This window comes from Neofelis nebulosa, chromosome X, assembly GCF_028018385.1.
Source record: "Neofelis nebulosa isolate mNeoNeb1 chromosome X, mNeoNeb1.pri, whole genome shotgun sequence".
In the NCBI taxonomy this organism is placed as follows: domain Eukaryota; kingdom Metazoa; phylum Chordata; class Mammalia; order Carnivora; family Felidae; genus Neofelis; species Neofelis nebulosa.
The window spans coordinates 59,306,279-59,325,662 of NC_080800.1; the positions used below are offsets into that span (position 1 = coordinate 59,306,279).

The 19,384-nt window shown below is 43.8% G+C and overlaps 1 protein-coding gene across 2 annotated transcripts; it reads right to left on the bottom strand.

Moving 5' to 3' along the window:
- Nucleotides 1-11,826: 11,826 nt before the first annotated feature.
- SLC7A3 (solute carrier family 7 member 3) lies at nt 11,827-17,274 on the bottom strand. 2 transcript variants are annotated; one of them, XM_058713420.1, is made up of 12 exons: nt 17,049-17,274; nt 15,668-16,067; nt 15,114-15,272; nt 14,753-14,930; nt 14,436-14,548; nt 14,087-14,309; nt 13,772-13,911; nt 13,569-13,671; nt 13,165-13,325; nt 12,811-12,977; nt 12,353-12,461; nt 11,827-12,215 (listed from the first exon to the last, which is right to left on the bottom strand). In XM_058713420.1, the coding sequence occupies exons 2-12, from the start codon at nt 16,035-16,037 to the stop codon at nt 12,085-12,087; spliced, it is 1,854 nt and encodes a 617-aa protein (XP_058569403.1). In that variant the 5' UTR covers nt 16,038-16,067; nt 17,049-17,274; the 3' UTR covers nt 11,827-12,084. The 2 variants fall into 2 exon arrangements, with proteins under 2 accessions (XP_058569403.1, XP_058569404.1); XM_058713421.1 differs by lacking the exons at nt 14,436-14,548; nt 14,753-14,930 and having other exon boundaries at nt 17,049-17,273.
- Nucleotides 17,275-19,384: the final 2,110 nt, after the last annotated feature.

Genomic DNA, 19,384 nt, shown 5'->3' on the forward strand with positions numbered 1-19,384 from the left:
ACGCCCAATTGGCCTTCACCCACGATGGGGAACGTAAGCGTCATAAGCGTCTAGGCCCTTACGTCCAGGGGTTGCAGTTTAGAGAGCCAGGGTGAGAATCACTGAGAGTAAGGGAATGTCGTGCAATAGCGGAAGTATACTACAGTTGTTTTTTTTTTTTTAATTTTTTTTCAACGTTTTTTATTTTTTTTTATTTTTTATTTTTGGGACAGAGAGAGACAGAGCATGAACGGGGGAGGGGCAGAGAGAGAGGGAGACACAGAATCAGAAACAGGCTCCAGGCTCCGAGCCATCAGCCCAGAACCTGACACGGGGCTCGAACTCACGGACCACGAGATCGTGACCTGGCTGAAGTCGGACGCTCAACCGACTGCGCCACCCAGGCGCCCTACAGTTATTGAGAGAGGGGTGCAGGCAAGCAGAGCAAGCCTTCCAAAGAAAAAGGAGACAGGGATGGAGGGAGGGGAAAGAGAGAGGAAGGAAGAAAGATAAAAAATGTTGCCCACTAGTTTTAGATTGTTAAAGGTCAGAAATATCAAAAGTAGATGGGTGCCTGGGTGGCTCAGTTGGTTAGGTGTCTGACTCTTGGTTTCAGCTCAGGTAATGATCTCATGGTTGGTGAGTTTGAGCCCCGCCCCCCCCCCATCACGTTCTGCCCTGATAATGCAGAGCCTGCCTGGGATTCTCTCTCCCTCTCTCTCTGCCTCTTTCTCTCTGCATCTTTCTCTCTCTCAAAATAAACTTTAAAAAAATTAAGAAGAAATATCAGAAGTTGAGAGGAATGAAAAACCCTGTAGTTCCAAAACATGTTTCTGCTGCCATGCCTTTGTCAAATCGGAGGGAAATTAATGATTCCCCTGCAAGGCTCGCAGTAAGGGCAGGGGTCCCATCCATTTCCAAACAAATGGTTTTAGGGATGGGAGTGGAATATATAAAGAAACATGTTTGGTTCCGGCTAAATCTATGGAGTGATGCTTGCAACCAAGGAGTGGCCTTTTACTGAAATCTCTATTCAGAGACAACAGGGTTAAGGCATGAAGCCTCCAAATTTGGGGGGAAAATTCAAAATCAAAACATTAACAAGCTTTCCGTCTGTTCCCTCACATACTCCTCTTTTAAGTCTTGTGCACCTCAGTCAAGCCAGATGTGAAGCTGGCTAGCAGGATTAAAAAAAGAGGTTGTGGCCTCAATTCTGGGAACATTGAGAGTTTCCTCCTGACCCTGACAGTCTCAGAGTCAGGCATTACTTATCATGGAAAAGATGGAGTTTCTAAAAATAATTTATTTTCCCTCTTCAAAATTCTCTGCTAGATCACATAGTACAGTGAACAAAAAAGGGAAAAGAGGGAAAGTACAGCTATTACTCCTCTTCTTTTGCATCCTGCAATTTGGTATTCATTTTACAATCCTAGATTGCTAAATTTGGGGAAGAAGTCTGGTGGAAAAGGGCGGTAGAGTATCACATAGTTGACTGAATCCTCATGCACCACATACTCTGTGCTAGCTGCTTACAGTCTCACTGCCTCAATTTTTGCCTCTGTAAAATGGAAATAAAAGTAGTTCTAGGATTCTCATTCAATAGAATAGTATACACAAGGCATCTAGAACAGTGGCTAACATATAGCAAATATTAGTTCCCGTTATTGTTCCCCATTTCCCTGTTGACAAACTAAGGGCTCCCAACTTCCATCATCCCACCAAGGACCCTGGCTCTACCATAACTTCTTTGTTCATAAATGAACAGGGAACAGGGAGAAAATTAGACCTTGTCTGTCAAGCCCAGGGTGGTCCTTTCACATACATCTTAGAGCTCTTAGTGATTAATAATGTCTGTAGTAGGGGTGCCTGGCTAGCTCAGTCAGAAGAGCATGCGGCTCTTTTTTTCTAATTTTTTTAATGTTTATTTATTTATTTTGAGAGAAAGCACGAGCAGGGGAGGGGCACAGAAAGAGAGAGAGAGAGAGAGAGAGAGAGAGAGAGAATCCCAAGAGGCCTCCTTGCTGTCAGCATAGAGCCAGACACAGGGCTCCATCTCACGACCCTGAGATCATGACCTGAGCTGAAATCAAGAGTTGGACATTTATTTTCTTCAAAAGTTTTTTGATGTTTATTTATTATTTTTGAGAGAGAGAGACACAGAGTGCAAGCAGGGAAAGGGCAAAGAGAGGGAGACACAGAATCTGAAGCAGGCTCCAGGCTCCGAGATGTCAGCACAGAGCCCAACACAGGGCTCGAACTCACTAGCCATGAGATCATGACCTGAGCCAAAGTCGGACACTCAACCAACTGAGCCACCCAGGTGCCCCTCAAGAGTTGGACATTTAACTGACTGAGCCACCCAGGCATCCCAAGCATGCAACTCTTGATCTCGGGGACATGAATTCAAGCCCCGTGTTAGGTGTAGATTACTTACAAAATATAATGTCTGTAGTAGAATGGATATTGTGTTATCCAAGATTATATAAGGCATACAAGAATCAAATGGCTCTATTGATTAATACTGGTTGTAAATATGCCGCCAAATTCAGGACTTACTGAACTGTTACCACTCCATTGAAAGGGCCAGTGAATAAAGAAAAATATGCAGAAAGGGTGAAACCCCTTATGTCGTCGTATGGGTTTCTCCAATGTTTTTGTTTTTGATCTAGATAGCCTCCCTAGATGTTACAAGTAAGGAAGAAGAATTAAAAGAGAAAAAAAAAAGTAAAAGAAAGAAGAGGAAAGGGGATAATAAAGGAAGCAGGTGCATATTAAGGATGTGCAAGAATGAGTAGTGAAATGCCATTAAATGGCACTCAACAGGCTGTAGCTTATCTTCCCTTACCCTAGCATAAACTATAAATTTCATTCTTCTGCTCTTTGACAAATTATTGCAGAAGTGGTGAAATAAATAGCACATAAGACAGGTGAACAGCTCGGACTCTAATGAGAGCTTATTAAGACTCTCATTAATAGAGTGGGTTAAAAGAGAGTAAGCAACCAAGAATACAAATTAGTTAATAAGGTAGCATTACACCTTGTTAAAAAAAAACAAAAACACTTTCCCAAAAAACATGCAATTATAGCCAGAAAAATTCTAAAAACGACAGTGATAATGGAGTAAGGGAGAGAAGCTGGCTCTACCAAATATTAAAACTACTGTAAACAGGGGTGCCTGGGTGGCTCAGTTGGTTAAGTGTCGGACTTCGGCTCAGGTAATGATCTCACAGTTTATGAGTTCAAGCCCCGCATCAGGTGACAGCTCAGAGTCTGGAGCCTGCTTCAGAAGCTGCGCCTCCCTCTCTCTCTGCTTCTCTCTCTCTCAAAAATAAATAAAATATTAGGAAACTAGGTCCCCGCCTCACTTCATATACCCAAATAAATACTGGGCAGGGTGCCTGGGTGGCTTAGTCAGTTAAACATACAACTTCAGTTCAGGTCATAATCTCATAATTCATGGGGTTCAAGCCCTGCATCGGCCTCTCTGCTAACAGCTCAGAGCCTGGAGCCTGCTTCAGATTCTGTGTCTTCCTCCTTCTCTGCCCCTCCTCCGTGTTCTCTCTCTCTCTCTCTCTCTCTCTCAAAATAAACATTAAAAATAAATAAATAAGGAGGGCACCTGTTGGGATGAGCACTGGGTGTTGTATGGAAACCAATTTGACAATAAATTTCATATTAAAAAAATAAATAAATAAATTAAAATAAATGAATAAATAAACAAATACGGGATTAATCAAAGATTAAATTGAATCATAAAATTTCTCAGAGAAAATATGGGTGAATATTTTATAAACACAATGGCAAGATGTAAACATCATCCAAAAACCAGAATCAAAAAGGAAAACTAGTAACTTTTACAACATAAAAATTAAAATTTTCTGAGGCACCTGGGTGGCTCAGTCTGTTAAGCATGCAACTCTTGGTTTCAGCTTAGGTCATGATCTCATGGTTCTTGAGTTCAAGCCCACATAGGGCTACATGCTGATGGTACAGAGCCTGTTTGGGATTCTCTTCTCCCTCTCTCTCTGCCGCTCCCCCACTCTCTCACTCTCAAAAATAAATAAGTAAAACCTTTAAAAATAAATAAATAAAATCTTCTGAATGGCATTAGAAGCAAGGTTGAAAGATAAACCACAGACCAGAGAAAGATTTTTTCAACATATATAACAGATAAAGAGTTGCTATATCTAACATAAAAAGAGTTCTTTAAAAAAAGCTCTTAAAATTAAAAAGACAAATTACTCTAGAAAATATATCAGGAAAGGACATGATCAGACAATTTACACAGGAAGAAACATATAAATATATGAAAAGATATTCAACCTCACCAGTAATCAAAGAAGTGAAAATTAAAACAAGGTAAGATTTTATCATTTATCAGATTGGCAAAGGTTGAAAGGAGGATTAACAATACCTCAAATTAGCAATATAAACAAAGCAGGCACTCTTGTGCACTGTTGGTAGGAGTACAAATGATTGCAATTTTTCTGGAGGGCAGTTTGACAATATATATCAAAATCTTACATGTGTGTACTATTACCTAACAATTCTTCTCCTAGAAATCTTCCCCAAGATGAAATTGGAAAAATTTGCAAAGATAAACGGAAACATTCACTGAAGCATTGTAAACCACTTAAATGTTCATCTAGTTAAATGTGGACTAGTTATACAACTTAAGGTAATTAGTGCCATACAGTGGAAGACTTACACAGCCTCTAAAAACACTTCTGTGAAAACAATCTAATGCTATAAAACTAGGGAGATGCCTATATGCTACCATTGAGCTTAAAAAAGAAAAAAGTCAGCAACTGCTCAAAAAGATGTAATTATATAGATTTGAGTGACTAAAAAACTCTTGGGATGCTTTCCACCTGGGTATGAACTGCATAAATCATAAAAAGAAACGAAAGGAAAAGAAAAAGTTTACAGAGAAGGTATACACTTATGTAAAATTGTATGAATATTTCAACAAAAATATCTGGAACAGTATTTACCAAAAGGTTAACAGTGTTTATCTTTTGAGTGGTGGAATCTGGGAGAATCTTTACTTTCTTTATATTTGTAGTTTTCAATTTCCTACAATGAACATATATTTTTATCATTGGGGAAAAAAAAGAGAAGCTATTTTAACTTTTTTAAAAAATAATCTTTTGAGTCATTTTTAAAAATGTTTTTAAGTAATCTCTATGCCCAAGTGTTCGAGTGGGGCTCGAACTCATGACCCTGAAATCAAGAGTCGCATGTTCTACCAATTGAGCCAGCAAGGTGCCCCGAGAAGCTATTTTCATTTAAAAAAATCCACAGGAAGATGAGGGAGTTTTTATCTGATGGGCATGTGTTTTCTCAATAAAATATGAGACAAAGTCAATAGCAGAGAGTAGGAGGGAGAGACTTGAACAATGTGAATAAGGTAAGAAACAGTTGTTTCAGAGTTCTGGGGAATCAGTGAGAAAAAAAAGGTTCCCCAGTAGTCTTGAGGACCTAATGAAGGTTGATCATCATTAAGCTGCCCAATATATGATTATCTCCAACAATCCTGGACTGCGCAGGTGTGTTATTTGGATTCCTCTGGGGAGCAGGGTGTAAGTACTCCAGAGTATTGCCTAGGGAGGTGAAGATATTTGCAAGACTCATAATGATAATAAATTCAGGAATTTAAGTGGGTAAGGGAGCAAGTGAAGACTGGAGGAAACCGATAAAAAGAGACAATGTATGTGGGAAAGGAGAATGAATTAAGGAATTCATGAGGTCAAAGAATTATTGTAGTGGGGTTACTTCTGATGTTTGAATTAGTGATTTCAGAGGTGTACATTCCGACAAGATCTAGAGTATAACCATGTGACTGGGTAACTGAGGTGTAATTCATTGAAGCAAATCACAGAACCACTCTTTCCTTCACATGTTAGAACATGCATCGAAAAAAAACAAAAAAAAAAACAAAAAAAAAAAAAAAAAGAACATGCATCGACACACTTCTTGCCCTTCAATTGCAAGCCCTGAAATGAATGGCCATCAAGAGTCTGACTGGAATCTGTCTTTCCTGCCTTATTTTTCCACTTTATCCCTAAGCAAAATCCTAGGCTATAGGCAAACTGAATTATGAACTTTCCCAGTTTCTTGTCTTTGTGCACAAGTTTCCCTCTTCCTGAAACACTCTCCCCACAATTTCTGAAATTACATATTTTACCTATCCTTTGTGCCCCAATGAGCCTCAACCTCCATGAAGATTTCCCAGAACTCTCTGATGTGAACTCTCATGCATACCTCTTTTAGGACACTCACTATTTCCTGCTCTGTCTTTATACATATTTGGGCCATTAGACCACACCTAAAGCAATTTTCTACTCATCTTCAAGCATAACATCCTACAGAGATTATTCATTGACGGCTTAAGTATTTCTCTTTTTACAATGTTTAGTTTTGAGAGTGAGAGAGAGAGAGAGACACACACACACACAGAGTGTGAGCAGGAGAGGGGCAGAGAGAGAGGGAGACACGGAATCTGAAGCGGACTCCAGGTTCTGAGCTGTCAGCACAGAGCCTGATGCGGGGCTCGAACCCACAAACCACGGGATCATGACCTGAGCCGAAGTTGGATGCTTAACAGACTGAGCCACCCAGGCGCCCCCAACAGCCTAAGTATTTCTAAAGTGTGGTTATGATAGTCCATCCCCCTTAATCCACAGGAGATATCTTCCAAGACCCCCAGTAAATGCCTCCCAGATAGTCTTGAACACTATATATACTGTTTTTTCCTATACATACACACCTATGATAAAGTTTAATTTATAAATTAGGCACAATAAGAGATAAACAATAAATATTAATAAAATAGAATAATTATAACAATATAAGTTATGTGAATGTGGTCTCTTTCACAATATCTTGTACTGTACCCACTCTTCTTCTTGTGATGATGTGAGATGATAAAATGCCTCCATGATAAGATGAAGTGAGGTAAATGACATAGGCATTGTGATGCAGTACTATGGACCTACTGACTATACATCAGGAAGACCATTTGGTTCCAGACCAGCGATAACTAAAACCATGGAAAGCTAAATGGCAGATAAGGATTATTTTGTATGGAGCCAAACATTTTTTAATAGTTGGATATTTATTTGGACATCCTTATATGTATTAGGAAAATACTTTGCTTTCCATGTATGATAGTGGTAAAATGTTTTCCTTTGAAAATCAGTGTATTGGGGTGCCTGGCTGGCTCAGTTAGAAGAACATGCGACTCTTGGTCTTGGGGTCATGAGTTCAAGCCCCACATTTGTTGAAGAGATTACTTAAATAAATAAAATGTTTAGGGGCGCCAGGGTGGCTCAGTCAGTTAAGCGTCTGACTTTGGCTCAGGTCATGATGTCGCGGTTCGTGGGTTTAAGCCCCGCAGTGGGCTCTGTGCTGATGGCTCAGAGCCTGGAGCCTGCTTCAGATTGTCTCCCTCTCTCCCTCGCACGCATGCTGTCTCTCAAGAATAAACATTAAAATTTTTTTTTGCCATTTGCAACTACATGGTTGGAACTAGAGAGTATTATGCTAAGTGAAATTACTCAGTCATAGAAAGACAAATATCATATGACTTCCCTCATATGAGGACTTTAAGATACAAAACAGATGAACATAAGGGAAGGGAAGCAAACAATATAAAAACAGGGAGGGGGACAAAACATAAGAGACTCTTAAATATGGAGAACAAAGGGTTGCTGGAGGGGTTGTGGGAGGGGGATGGGCTAAATGGGTAAGGGGCACTAACGAATCTACTCCTGAAATCATTGTTGTACTGTATGCTAACCAACTTGGATGTAAATTTTTTAAAAAATAAAAAAAAATTTTTTAAGAAAACTTTTTAAAAATACATATAGAAAATAAATGCATTTAAGCTTTAAAAAGTGAGGGTTTTTTAACATTACAAGATTACACAAATAGAGAAAAATTCATGAAAGTCTAAGGTTTGGGAAATATTGCACTGAATGAAAAAAGACTAGAACACCAAATCAGAGAAGTAGTCCCTCCTTCACAAATGATTTACTTAAAAAAATTTTTTGATGTTTATTTATTTTTGAGAGAGACAGAGTGAGAGCAGCGGAGAGGCAGAGACAGAGGGAGACGCAGAATCCGAAGCAGGCTCCAGGCTGAGTTAGTTGTCAGCACAGAGCCAGACGTGGGGCTGGAACTCAGGGACCATGAGATCATGACCTGAGCTGAAGTCAGACACTTAACCCACTGAGCCACCCAGAACCCCACAAATGATGTATTTAAACAGTAGTTACAAAGTGTATTCACTTTGTTGACAATCTTCTTTTAAGCATATAAATACAAAAACTGCCCATCCTAGAAATTCCCTTCAGATGTTGGCCTGAAATGCCGTATCCACTTCCTCACCCTCCATTTACTCAACCCACTCCAATGTGGCCTCCACTCCCCACCATCTGACCAAAACTACTCTTGAAATAGTTTCAATGAACTACTAACTGACAAAACCAATGAACCCTTTTCTGTCCTTATTTAACTTGACTCCCTAAGGCAGCATTTGGCATTGTTGACTGTTCCTGCAAAGTGCTTTCCTCCCTCCTTCCACCATCACTGTCCTCTATCTTCAGTCATTCCTTCTCTTTTGTGCTGAGTCTTCCTCCTCTATCCCTTAAATGTTAGAATTCCCCCAATCTTTTACTGTTATGATATAAAAGGAATGAAAAAAAGTATTGTTTGTATCTGGGTTAAAAAGAAAAAAGCAACTGAAAGTACAGAAGAAAACCCAGAGGTTAAGTTTGCTATATATTTTCCCAGAAAACAAATAATGTATAAATACATCCTCTTTTGCACTTTCACACTAATGTTCTGCACCTTGGGGGTTTTGTTCCTACTCAATAGTATATCTTGGAGATCTTTCCATATCACCTCTTGGCACATATAATTCTCATTTTTTTTACTGGCTCTATAAATATTTCAATGAATTAATGCATTGTAACTTAACTAGTTCCTTGCTGATGCACACTAGGTAGCTTCCAAGTTTTATTGTATTATAATGTCACAGTACATATCCTTATATATATGTAAAATGTTTTAAATTCCTGTAAGTGGAGGGGTGCCTGGGTGGCTCAGTCAGTTAAGCTTCCCACTTTGGCTCAGGTCATGACCTCATGTTCATGGGTTCGAGCCCCGCATCAGGCTCCAGGCGGACAGCTCAGAGCCCGGAACCTATTTCAGAATCTGTGTCTCCCTCTCTCTGCCCCTCCCCCGCTTGCACTCTGTCTCTTTCTCTCAAAAAACAAAACATTAAAAAAATTTTAAAAAATAAATAAACCCCTATAAGTGGAGCCATCAGATCCAAAAGAATGTTTTTAATTGTTATATTAGCAAATTACTCTCCAAAAAAGTTACAAAAATGTACATCCCCATGATGCAGGAGACTGCCTATTCTCCCTCACTTTTGCCAACACCTAGTCATTGAAATTTGTTTTGCTGTGGGGCACCTGGCTGGCCCATTCAGTACATCACAGACTCTCAGACTCTCAATCTTGGGGTTGTGGGTTTGAGCCCCACATTGGGTATAGATTACTTAAAGATAAAATCTTAAAAAAAGTTTGTTTTGCTGGTCTGTAAGGTAAGAACTGAGATCTCATTGTTGTTTTGATTTGCATTTCTTTAATGTGTGAGACTGAGTATCTTAATATTGGTTTGGTGTTATATGTTTTTTCTGAAAACTATTTACATCTTTTATTCATTCATCAGGTGATTCATCTTATTGATTTGTAAGAGCTCTTTATATATAAAGAAAATTATACAATTTATGCTACAAAAAAAATTTTTTAAGTAATCTCTACGCACAATGTGGGTCTCAAACTTACAACCCCAAGATCAAGAGCCACATGCTCTACCAACTGAGCCATCCAGGTGCCCCCAAAATTTTCTTCACATACATGTATGTCCTGAGTTGATGCCCCCTCAATTTGTAACTCTAGCCCAGACTTCTAACCTAGCTTCAAGTTCCAATTATTGATTACATTATCTTCACCCGTAGGAAGCTAAATTTACATACACTTATAAATGAGCATATCGTTGGGGCGCCGGGGTAGCTCAGTCAGTTAAGCGGCCGACTTCGGCTCAGGTCATGATCTCACGGTCCGTGGGTTCGAGCCCCGCGTCGGGCTCTGTGCTGACAGCTCAGAGCCTAGAGCCTGTTTCAGACTCTGTGTCTCCCTCTCTCTGAGCCTCCCCCGTTCATGCTCTGTCTCTCTCTGTCTCAAAAATAAATAAACATTAAAAAAATTAAAAATAAATAAATGAGCATATCGAACTGAATTCATCTTTCCCCCAATATGCTCTTCCTCTTTTGCTATCTCAGCTAATAATTTGATCATTCGATCAGAAACTCCCCCCAGAAACCTAAGCCATCTGCTTCTCTCTTACCTCCTACATCCAACTGACCGAGAACCCCCAAATGATCACAATTGTCCTCCTAACTAATTACTACTAGCAATGTCACACAATGGTTAAAGAGCATAGACTGCAGAGTCAGGCAGAACTGGGTTCCGTATCCTGGCACTGACCATTCCAAGTTATGTGATCTAGAGCATATTTTTTACCCAAAGCCTGTCCCCGTCATCTGTAGAAATGAATTTTCGTAACTTCTATATCATAGAATTATTGCAAGGACTAAATGAGATTGTATGCACAAGGGCTGGCATATCATTAATACTCAACAAATGGTAACTATTAGTTCACTGCTCTAGCTTCCCCCAGCCTCTTCCAAGCCATCCTCCTTGCTGCTGCCAGACTAACAAATCCAACCATCTTCCTTACTTAGAATCCTTCAGTAGCCTGCCCGCCTCCCCTCCACACACACACCACTTATAAAGAGAGTACCTAAATTCCTTGGTCGGATATACAAAAGCCATTCATATGGTCTCTGCTGTATTTCACAACCCCCTATACGCTACCCTCCAGCCACACTGAACTACGTGTCATACCTCCAAATACAATCTGCTTTTTCACCATGCACATGGCTTTGTGCACACTATTCACTGACAAGTGAACCCTTCCCTCAGTCCACTTCAGAAATACCTATTCAAGACTTGGGTCAAGCATGTCCGTTGTGCTTCTGTAGCACTCAGCACTTACCCTGTCCTGGTCCAGGTCACATTGTTTCATGTTCACCTGCTTGTCTCCTCCTCTGGATTTTGAGTTCCTTGAGGGCAGGGACTGTTTTATTCACGTTTATACCCCTAGGACACAGCATGGGGCTTAGCATTTTAATAAGAGCTCCACGTATGTTTGTTGAAGAAATGGACAAATGAATAGTTCATGGTGTGAGCAAAAGCTCTGACCTCTGTTCCCTTACTACTTCTATAGCAATCACTATCTATACATACATACAGTCCTTTACCAGTTACCCCCCTATTGTCCACCCCTCCTCCGGGCAGTGCCAAATACCCCAGCCAAAATTTCTGTTGCCCAGGAAATCACAAGAGTCTGGGTCTGGTCCAACTAGAAGGGGTGGAACAGAAGACAATGGTCTCAGTGTAGGTCCCAACCAATGCCAGTGTTGAGATCAGAGTCCACCCCCAAATCCCAAAGACAAGTGTTGCTGTCCTACTTATTTAGAATCTAACCTTTAGTACAGCAAGAGGGAAACCTATCTCAAGATCGTTCCTTCAAGTGTGACTAGACTTGACAAGTGGTCACACCACCCTCCTCAAAACCTGAGCCAACAAGAAACACACACAGGCACAAGATACTTTTGTGGTGACTGGAGTGCACAGAGGACACTCATCTGAAGCTCTCCACATGGAAAGTCAGGCTCCACATCATCTCTAGCAAGCAAAGAACAAGACATAGTTTCTTTTTCTAGTTTCCTTTAATAATAACTTTGTAAAAGCCAGTAAGCAACTACAGACACAATTGAGAAGTAGACCAGTATAAAAAAAAAAAAAAAAAAGAATGAGGCACAGCAAAGACACATCTTTCACTCCACGATAAATACAGAGCTCTAGTGTTCCCCCACCAACATCCCATGGGAGGCCTAGCTTCCCATGTGCTCAAGAGTACTCTCCATTATTGTGCAGGGGGACCAGACAGCATTCAGGTATGACGATGTCAAATCGAAGGTGTACAGGCACTGCTGAGATCAAGGTCTAAAGTTTTGGCTCTAGACTTGAGTGGAGGTTGGTCACTCTTAACCTCTTCCAGGCTGTGGTGGATCCCATAGCCGAAGTAGATAGCAAACCCTAGCGGGGAAAGGTAGCTGTGAGGTAGGGAAATAGTGACCTGTAAAGGCTTAATAGGTCTCCCTACTTGAGACCAAGAGGGAAAAGCATTGGGATAGGATACCCAAGAGGACTACCCTTCCCAAGTGGATACCTACCAATCAGCATCCAGACCCCAAATCGGGCCCAGGTGCCAGCTGTCATCTGCATCATAAGGTAAACATTCACAAAGATGCTCATTAGTGGGAGAAGAGGCAAAGCAGGTACCTAGGAACAAAGCAAAATCTCCTTTGTAGATACCATGCGGTGACCTAGAAAGAGATCCCTAACCTACTGGGGCCAGGAAAGGGAGGGTCCAACTCCTACTCATATTGTGTATTTCAATGCCCACTCACTGAATGTACATCGTATAGGACTCCAAGAATACAACGTTTGGGGAAATAGAACTGGAAAGGAACTATGAAGGGTGAGAGAAGAAGTCATTGGCCTAGATATCTCCTGTATCTTTCCTTTCTTGTCCAATGAAAGAACACTTACAAACTCTATTAGATCACAAGGCATCTGGAGCCTAGTCTTCTGACATGGGTTGGTGGGTGGAAAGAAAGAGGTCATTTACCTTAAAGTGAAGGGGAGTGGAGCTCTGGGGCTGTCTCCAAATGACCCCAGTGATCCCAGTAATGAGCATCAGGAGCAGCACAACCACTGCAGTCCACACTGGGTCTCCAGAAAGCAGTGGAACGGGCCACTTGGTCAGCACCAGGCAAAGAAGAGTCAGCAGCAGAGCTTCAAGGGTCAAGTTGAGAAACATCAAAACCAACTCTTGAGACCAACACGTTAAGACATTAGGCCACCCCATTCCAAGGAGGATCACCATTCTCTCTAGGCCGTCCTCGGCCACCAAATGCCACACCCTCTCTCCCCCCATCATGCTGACCTCAAAGCCACCCCAGAGAAAATTTCTATCGCTCACCAACCAATGAGGAGCAAACATAGACAACTTGGCCAGAGAGTGGAGTGGGGTTGGAGTTGAGTGGACAAAATAGTCCCTGTAGGGTCAGCTTCTCGGCTTCAGCTGTCTTCTCCTCCTGCAGCTCCACCTGATCCTCCTCATTCTTCACCTCAGACTGATACCTGAGGCAAGAGTAAGAAGGCAGTATTAGGAACAACCCTTAACCACTTGAGCATCTTCTTGCAGGCAGCTGAAGCTCCTACGTAAGCCAGAAGGGTGGAAGCTCCTTTTGGCGGGGAGGAATATCCATATTCCTCCAGGAGAGTCAGGATAACGAAGGCAGAGGAAGGAGGAGGAAGAACACATCCCATCACTCCTCATCCAAGAACAAAAACCCAAATCCTAGCTCACAGAGGGAGTCTCACCTGAGGATGAGGACACAAACAGCCACCAGGGAGTAAGCAAGCAGGGTCCCAATTGACATAAGGTCCACAAGATCAGCGAGCTCAAAGAGGAATGCCATGAATGCTGGAATTGATGGGCAGAAAGCAAGATGTGAGGGAAGCCAAAAACAAAGTTGAGGGAATCGGTCAAAGAACGAGGGGAAGGACAGAGACAACCATTTTACCTGCAACAATGCCAGAGACCACAGTGGCCACGATGGGGGTGTGTGTGCCGCTGTGGATCCTGGCGAGGACGCGGAACAGGAGGCCATCCTCTGCCATCGCATAGATCACCCGAGGCATGGGGAACATAGAGCCCAAGAGGCTGGAGGGAGGAATGCCCAGAGTGGCGTGAGGTGACTGCAATCTCTATCCCCTGAGCCTGTGAGGTTAAGGAGTCTCCCCCTTCTCCTCACAGCCCTTTTAAGGGTTCTTCTCAGGTACCGAATGCTCAAGCCTAAGAATCTGACCGCAGAGGAGAACAAACGTTTGCCACTGACCTGGTAGAAAGAGCACAGAGGGATCCAATAGCCACAACATAGCGGGCAGGGGCCCATCCAGTGTGGAGAAAGGCCTCCGGCAGGGGGCTCTCAGGTTGAAGCTGGTAGTAAGGCATCATAAGCGTAAGTGCCGAAGAGACACCAAAATATGCCAAAAAGCAGACCAACAGTGAAATCACAATGCCCACGGGGATGGAACGTTGGGGATTCTTAGCTTCTTCGCCTGCAGGAAGGGGCACAAGTTTCTGAATCAGCTAAGCAGGTTCGCTCCTCTGCCACCCCCAATCTGCATGCAAACTGAGCATTCACTGTGTCCAAGCCCCAGACAGAACCCGCATGACTGTGTTACCAGTGGTAGCAATACAGTCGAAACCAACAAATGCATAGAAACAGGTAGCTGCTCCATGGAGAATCCCCTCGAGGCCGAAAGGCACAAATCCTCCAGAGCCCAGAGGGCCCAGGCTAAAGTGGAAGAAAAGGGTGGAAAAGGTAAAAGGTGTGTTCAGCCAACTCTGTGCCTTTTCCCTAATGCCAAACTACTCAGCCAGGTGCTCAAGACCTAAGCTCCCATTCCTCCCCAACCCAATCCTGAATGCCTTAGCGCAGACGCCCCTGGCTCCCCGTCATGCTCCCAGCTCCGAATCTCCGGAGAGTGAATCTCCTAACCTATAAGTGTCATTGAGTCGAGCCACGGTCAGTTTGTAGTCCTCTTCTGTGAGTTTCCAATTGTGCAAGTCCCCCTTAATGAAGCCAGAGACGATGACAAAACCAAGAACCAAAAGGTTCACCACTGTGAACACTTTGGTAACCAGGGCTGACTCACTGGCCCCCAGAGCCAGCAATCCTGTGGGAAAGAGGCAATTAGGACTCATGAAGTCCTCAGTGCAAGATTTGTTTCCCTGCCTCAGTGCACACCTTTCCTGCCCAGCGTCTCTGCTTTCTCACCATTATCACCTCCATCAAGCCCTTCTCAGGCTTGGTCCCTCCTAGCCCTGCCTCCCACCATTAACCCTGTCTTTTCCCTCACCGGTGAGCAACAACACAAGGCCCAGAGCAAAGAAGTCTGGATATTCTGCGAGGACATAGGGAACATGCAGTGAGATGCTCCCCTGCAGGGTACGAGAGATGTGGTTCCCAATCAGGTTGTCGAAAGCCGAGCTCCAGGCCCGGGCCACACTGGCTGTACCTGGTAGAGCAGAGGGAGAAACAGGGGGTCAAGTTTCCTCCCTCCCCCAAACCAGTCACACAAATAATCCCTACTGTTTTCATCTATTCTTACTTTTTTTTAAGTAGGCTCTACGCCCACCGTGGGGCTTGAACTCACAACCCCTAGATCAAGAGTCACATGCTCCAACGACTGAGCCAGCCAGGCACCCGTAATCTTACTTTTTAAAAACCCAAACCAGTTAATTAAGGAAACCAGAGCAGAGATAAGTAGAAGGAACAATTTCTCCACCACACCTTCAACCCTCCCAGCCCCATAACAAACACATTTAAGGGTACTGGAGTCCTGTGAATGTTGAAGACTACATCACTTCACCACTTCCTGATTCGAAGCCCCTCCCTGCCCCACCATCTCACCGATGACATAGGAGAGGATGAGGTTCCAGCCAGTGGTGAAGGCCCAGAGTTCACCCACGGTGACATAGCTGTACAGATACGCAGAACCAGAACGGGGAACTCGGGCACCAAACTCCGCATAGCACAGTCCAGCCAACACAGAAGATAGAGCGGCCACCAAAAAGCAGATCACAATGGATGGTCCAGCTTTATCTTTGGCCACCTCGCCAGCCAAGACATACACACCTGCACCCAACGTGCTGCCCACACCCAGGGCCACCAAATCCAGAGTGCTCAGGCATCTGGCAAGGCGAGTGTCTGCCATGCCAGGCTCCAGGGTACGTCTGCGTACCAGCTTTTGACCAAATCTGCGAAGTGCGTGCCACAGCATTCTAGCTGGAATTGAAGAGGATTCTAGGATCTGGTGAGAAACAAGACAAAAGCCCTTCAATAGGGCTCATTATCCCTAAGCTCTAAGAGTGCATTACAATACACACTCCACCAAGCCCAGGTGCGATGGGGGGGATGGGGAGGATATTCAAGTCTCTTCCTCTAACCTCAGTTTCTTCCTTTAACAAGTAGGAAAAATAATACCTCACAGGTTTGTAGGACTAATTTGCAGAAAAAGCAGGTGAAAGATCCCTATGGTACAGTGGCCTGGCACCTCATGGGTGCTCAGTCAGTATCCATCTCTTTCTCTGACGGAGAAACTAGGGTTTATCCTAGACCCCAACCCAGAAACCATGGAACCTGTTCTGTGTCCGTTTTCTGGCCTGTGGCTGCTTGGGAATTAAACAAACTCATCCCAGGGGCAGCCAGCAACTCTGGGCAGAACGCCCTTCTCACATCCACTCTCCACGTTCCTTTTCAGTGCTTACCCCAAGGGCTACTTAATAGGCAAGGTTCCCAGATTGCCCGGAGGGAGGAGAGGACCGACCTCCACTGCTGATCAAAAGTGAGCACCGACTCAATTCCATCCCTACTCACCCTGCCCACACCGTGTAAACCGTGCTACTGTCGCCCAGGGGAGTAAGCAATTGTTCCCCCACTTCCTCCCGCCTTGCTAGGCTGACCAGCAAGAATCAACAGTGGGGCGGGGCTTCGACATCTAAAGATTTGGAGATGCACCCCGAGAGGGGCCCCAGAGCAGCCTGAAATTGCTCGCACTAGAGACGGTTCCACCCTATGCCCCCTAACTCAGCTCCCAGATTCTTATGTCCCCGTTAGAAACGGTCTGGGGCTGAGGTGGAGACGGGAACCTTGGTTCTTGGGGCCGGGGTCTCGCCAGCAACAGGTCACGACCGCGTTGATGTAACTGCACGCTCTGGTTGCCAGAGAATCCTAGGTATGCCCAGACCCTCGCCATCCCCTTCCGACACACTTGTCGGCCCCCAAGGCTTACCGGAGAGCTGTTGCAAGCCCAGGGAGAGGAGAGTCTCAAATCGGGTTGGGTGAGGCTGAGTTAAACCGAGTTGGGCTGGGGCTAGCGACTTCAGGTGCTCAGGCTTCAAAGCTGCTGCTTGGGGTCGTTGCGCGCCCAGCGCCCCCTTATATACATCGGGAGGCGGAGCCGGTAACGTCATGGAATCCCACCCCTAATCCTCCCTACACCACCTCTCTGTCTCTCTTTCTCTCTCTCCCTCTCATTCATTCACTCCTTGGCTTTGCAAAAAGGACTGCGTGTGGCCTGAGACTGCTTCCCACTTGCAACAGCAGCCCGGCGTGGCAAGGAGCGAGACAGGGGTCGGGGGTGGGGGGGGGGGGAGGAGAGCCTTTTTCCATTCTCCGCGCTTATAGTCAGAGCAGGACAGTGAGACTGGCCTGGCCGGAGACTCCATGGGATTTTCTACCTTTATGCCTTAATGGTCAGAATCTGTGATTGGCGGGAGTGGGGGAGGGGGAGAAGTGGAGGAGGAAACAGCACAGGAAGTCTCCAACTCCCACTCCCTCAGTCTTCCTTGCCTTGCTTTTCTACACGAGGTTTCCTCACCTCTAAAATCTTTCCCAAGGACTATACCAGATTATGGACAGCCATCTGACTCTGATCCCTCAGCTCTCACCCTCAGCTGTGGGTATTTCTATTGCAGTCAGCAAGAGAATGGAAGATGATTTCAACCACCACAGTTAATTAATCCCATTTAGATTTTCAGGCCCCAGTCTCTCCATGGTGTATTTCTGGCTGCCTATAAATGTTAAACTATTAAATATGAAATTGTAACAATATTGAATTATTGGAGGAAAGGGTGTGTTTAATCCCATTTTCCTGATGAGTAAGCTGAGGCTCAGAGGCATGATTCATCTGACATCACACCATAATTATTTGTTGACCATCTTACTGAGAAACCTGGCCTATTAGACTTCAATGCCTGCCTCCTATAGGTACCATACTTAATTTGAATGCACGAGAAAGGTGGCAGTGGGCGCTTGGGTGGCTCACTACCCGCCCAACTCTTGGTTTCCGCTGAGGTCATCATCTCACAGTTGGTGAATTCCAGATGCTGATCATTCATCGGGCTGCCAGCTCACCAGGCAGAGCCTGCTTGGGATTCTGTCTCCCTCCAACCCTCTCTGCCCCTACCCCATGCACATGCGTGCTATAAATAAATAAATAAATAATCAAAGAAACTTTTAAAAAATGCACAAGCGGCGCCTGGGTGGTTCAGTCTGTTACACATCCGACTCTTGATTTCCGCTCAGGTCATGATCTCACCGTTTGTGAGTTGGAGCCCCACATTAGGCTCTGTGCTGACAGTGAAGAGCCTGCTAGGGATTCTCTCTGCCCCCGCCTCTCTAAATAAATAAATAAATAAATAAACCTTTTAAAAAATGCACAATAAGAGGAGGTGTGACAACCAGCAAAACCAAACAGGGAGAAGCACCAGCATTGGGACAGGCCTTTTTTTTTCTCTTTAATTTACATCCAAATTCGTTAGCATATAGTGCAACCATGATTTCAGGAGTAGATTCCTTAGTGCCCCTTAGCCATTTATCCCATCCCCACTCCCACACCCCCTCCAGTAACCCTCAGTTTGTCTCCATATTTATGAGTCTCTTCTGTTTTGTCCCCCTCTCTGTTTTTATATTATTTTTATTTCCCTTGCCTTATGTTCATCTGTTTTGTCTCTTAAAGTCCTCATATGAGTGAAGTCATATGATTTTTGTCTTTCTCTGACTGACTAATTTCACTTAGCATAATACCCTCTAGTTCCATCCACGTAGTTGCAAATGGCAAGATTTCATTCTTTTTGATTGCTGAGTAATACTCCATTGTATATATATACACCACATTTTCTTTATCCATTCATCCATGGATGGACATTTGGGCTTTTTCCATATTTTGGCTATTGTTGATAGTGCTGCTATAAACATGGGGGTGCATGTGTCCCTTCGAAACAGCACACCTGTATCCCTTGGATAAATGCCTAGTAGTGCCATTGCTGGGTCATAGGGTAGTTCTATTTTTAGTTTTTTGAGGGGGACAGGCCCTTTTAAGCTAGGAGTTTCTGGGAAACAGAAGAGCTGAAGAATCAAAGAATGATCACATTTGGTGTCAGACCCATAATCCCATCCAATTTAGTCAGTTCTTACTAATAATGGAGCAACAAGGGTTGTGAAGGTGTGGTTCTCCTCCATCAAGACATCTCAAGTATTAAAAATGGATCCAAATATCCCTGCTCCCTTTTACATCATCCGTTATGAATATGTCACCCATGAATCTGACTAAAATCTAAATCCTTT

Bases quoted from the DNA above. Each gene is read 5' to 3' on its own strand.
- SLC7A3 (XM_058713420.1), bottom strand. From the start codon at position 16,037: ATGCTGTGGCACGCACTTCGCAGATTTGGTCAAAAGCTGGTACGCAGA. The intron at 15,273-15,667 runs GTGAGATGGTGG...CTGCTCTACCAG, and splicing joins CATCCTCTCCTATGTCATCG to GTACAGCCAGTGTGGCCCGG. The intron at 14,549-14,752 runs GTTAGGAGATTC...CTTCCACTTTAG, and splicing joins CGACTCAATGACACTTATAG to CCTGGGCCCTCTGGGCTCTG.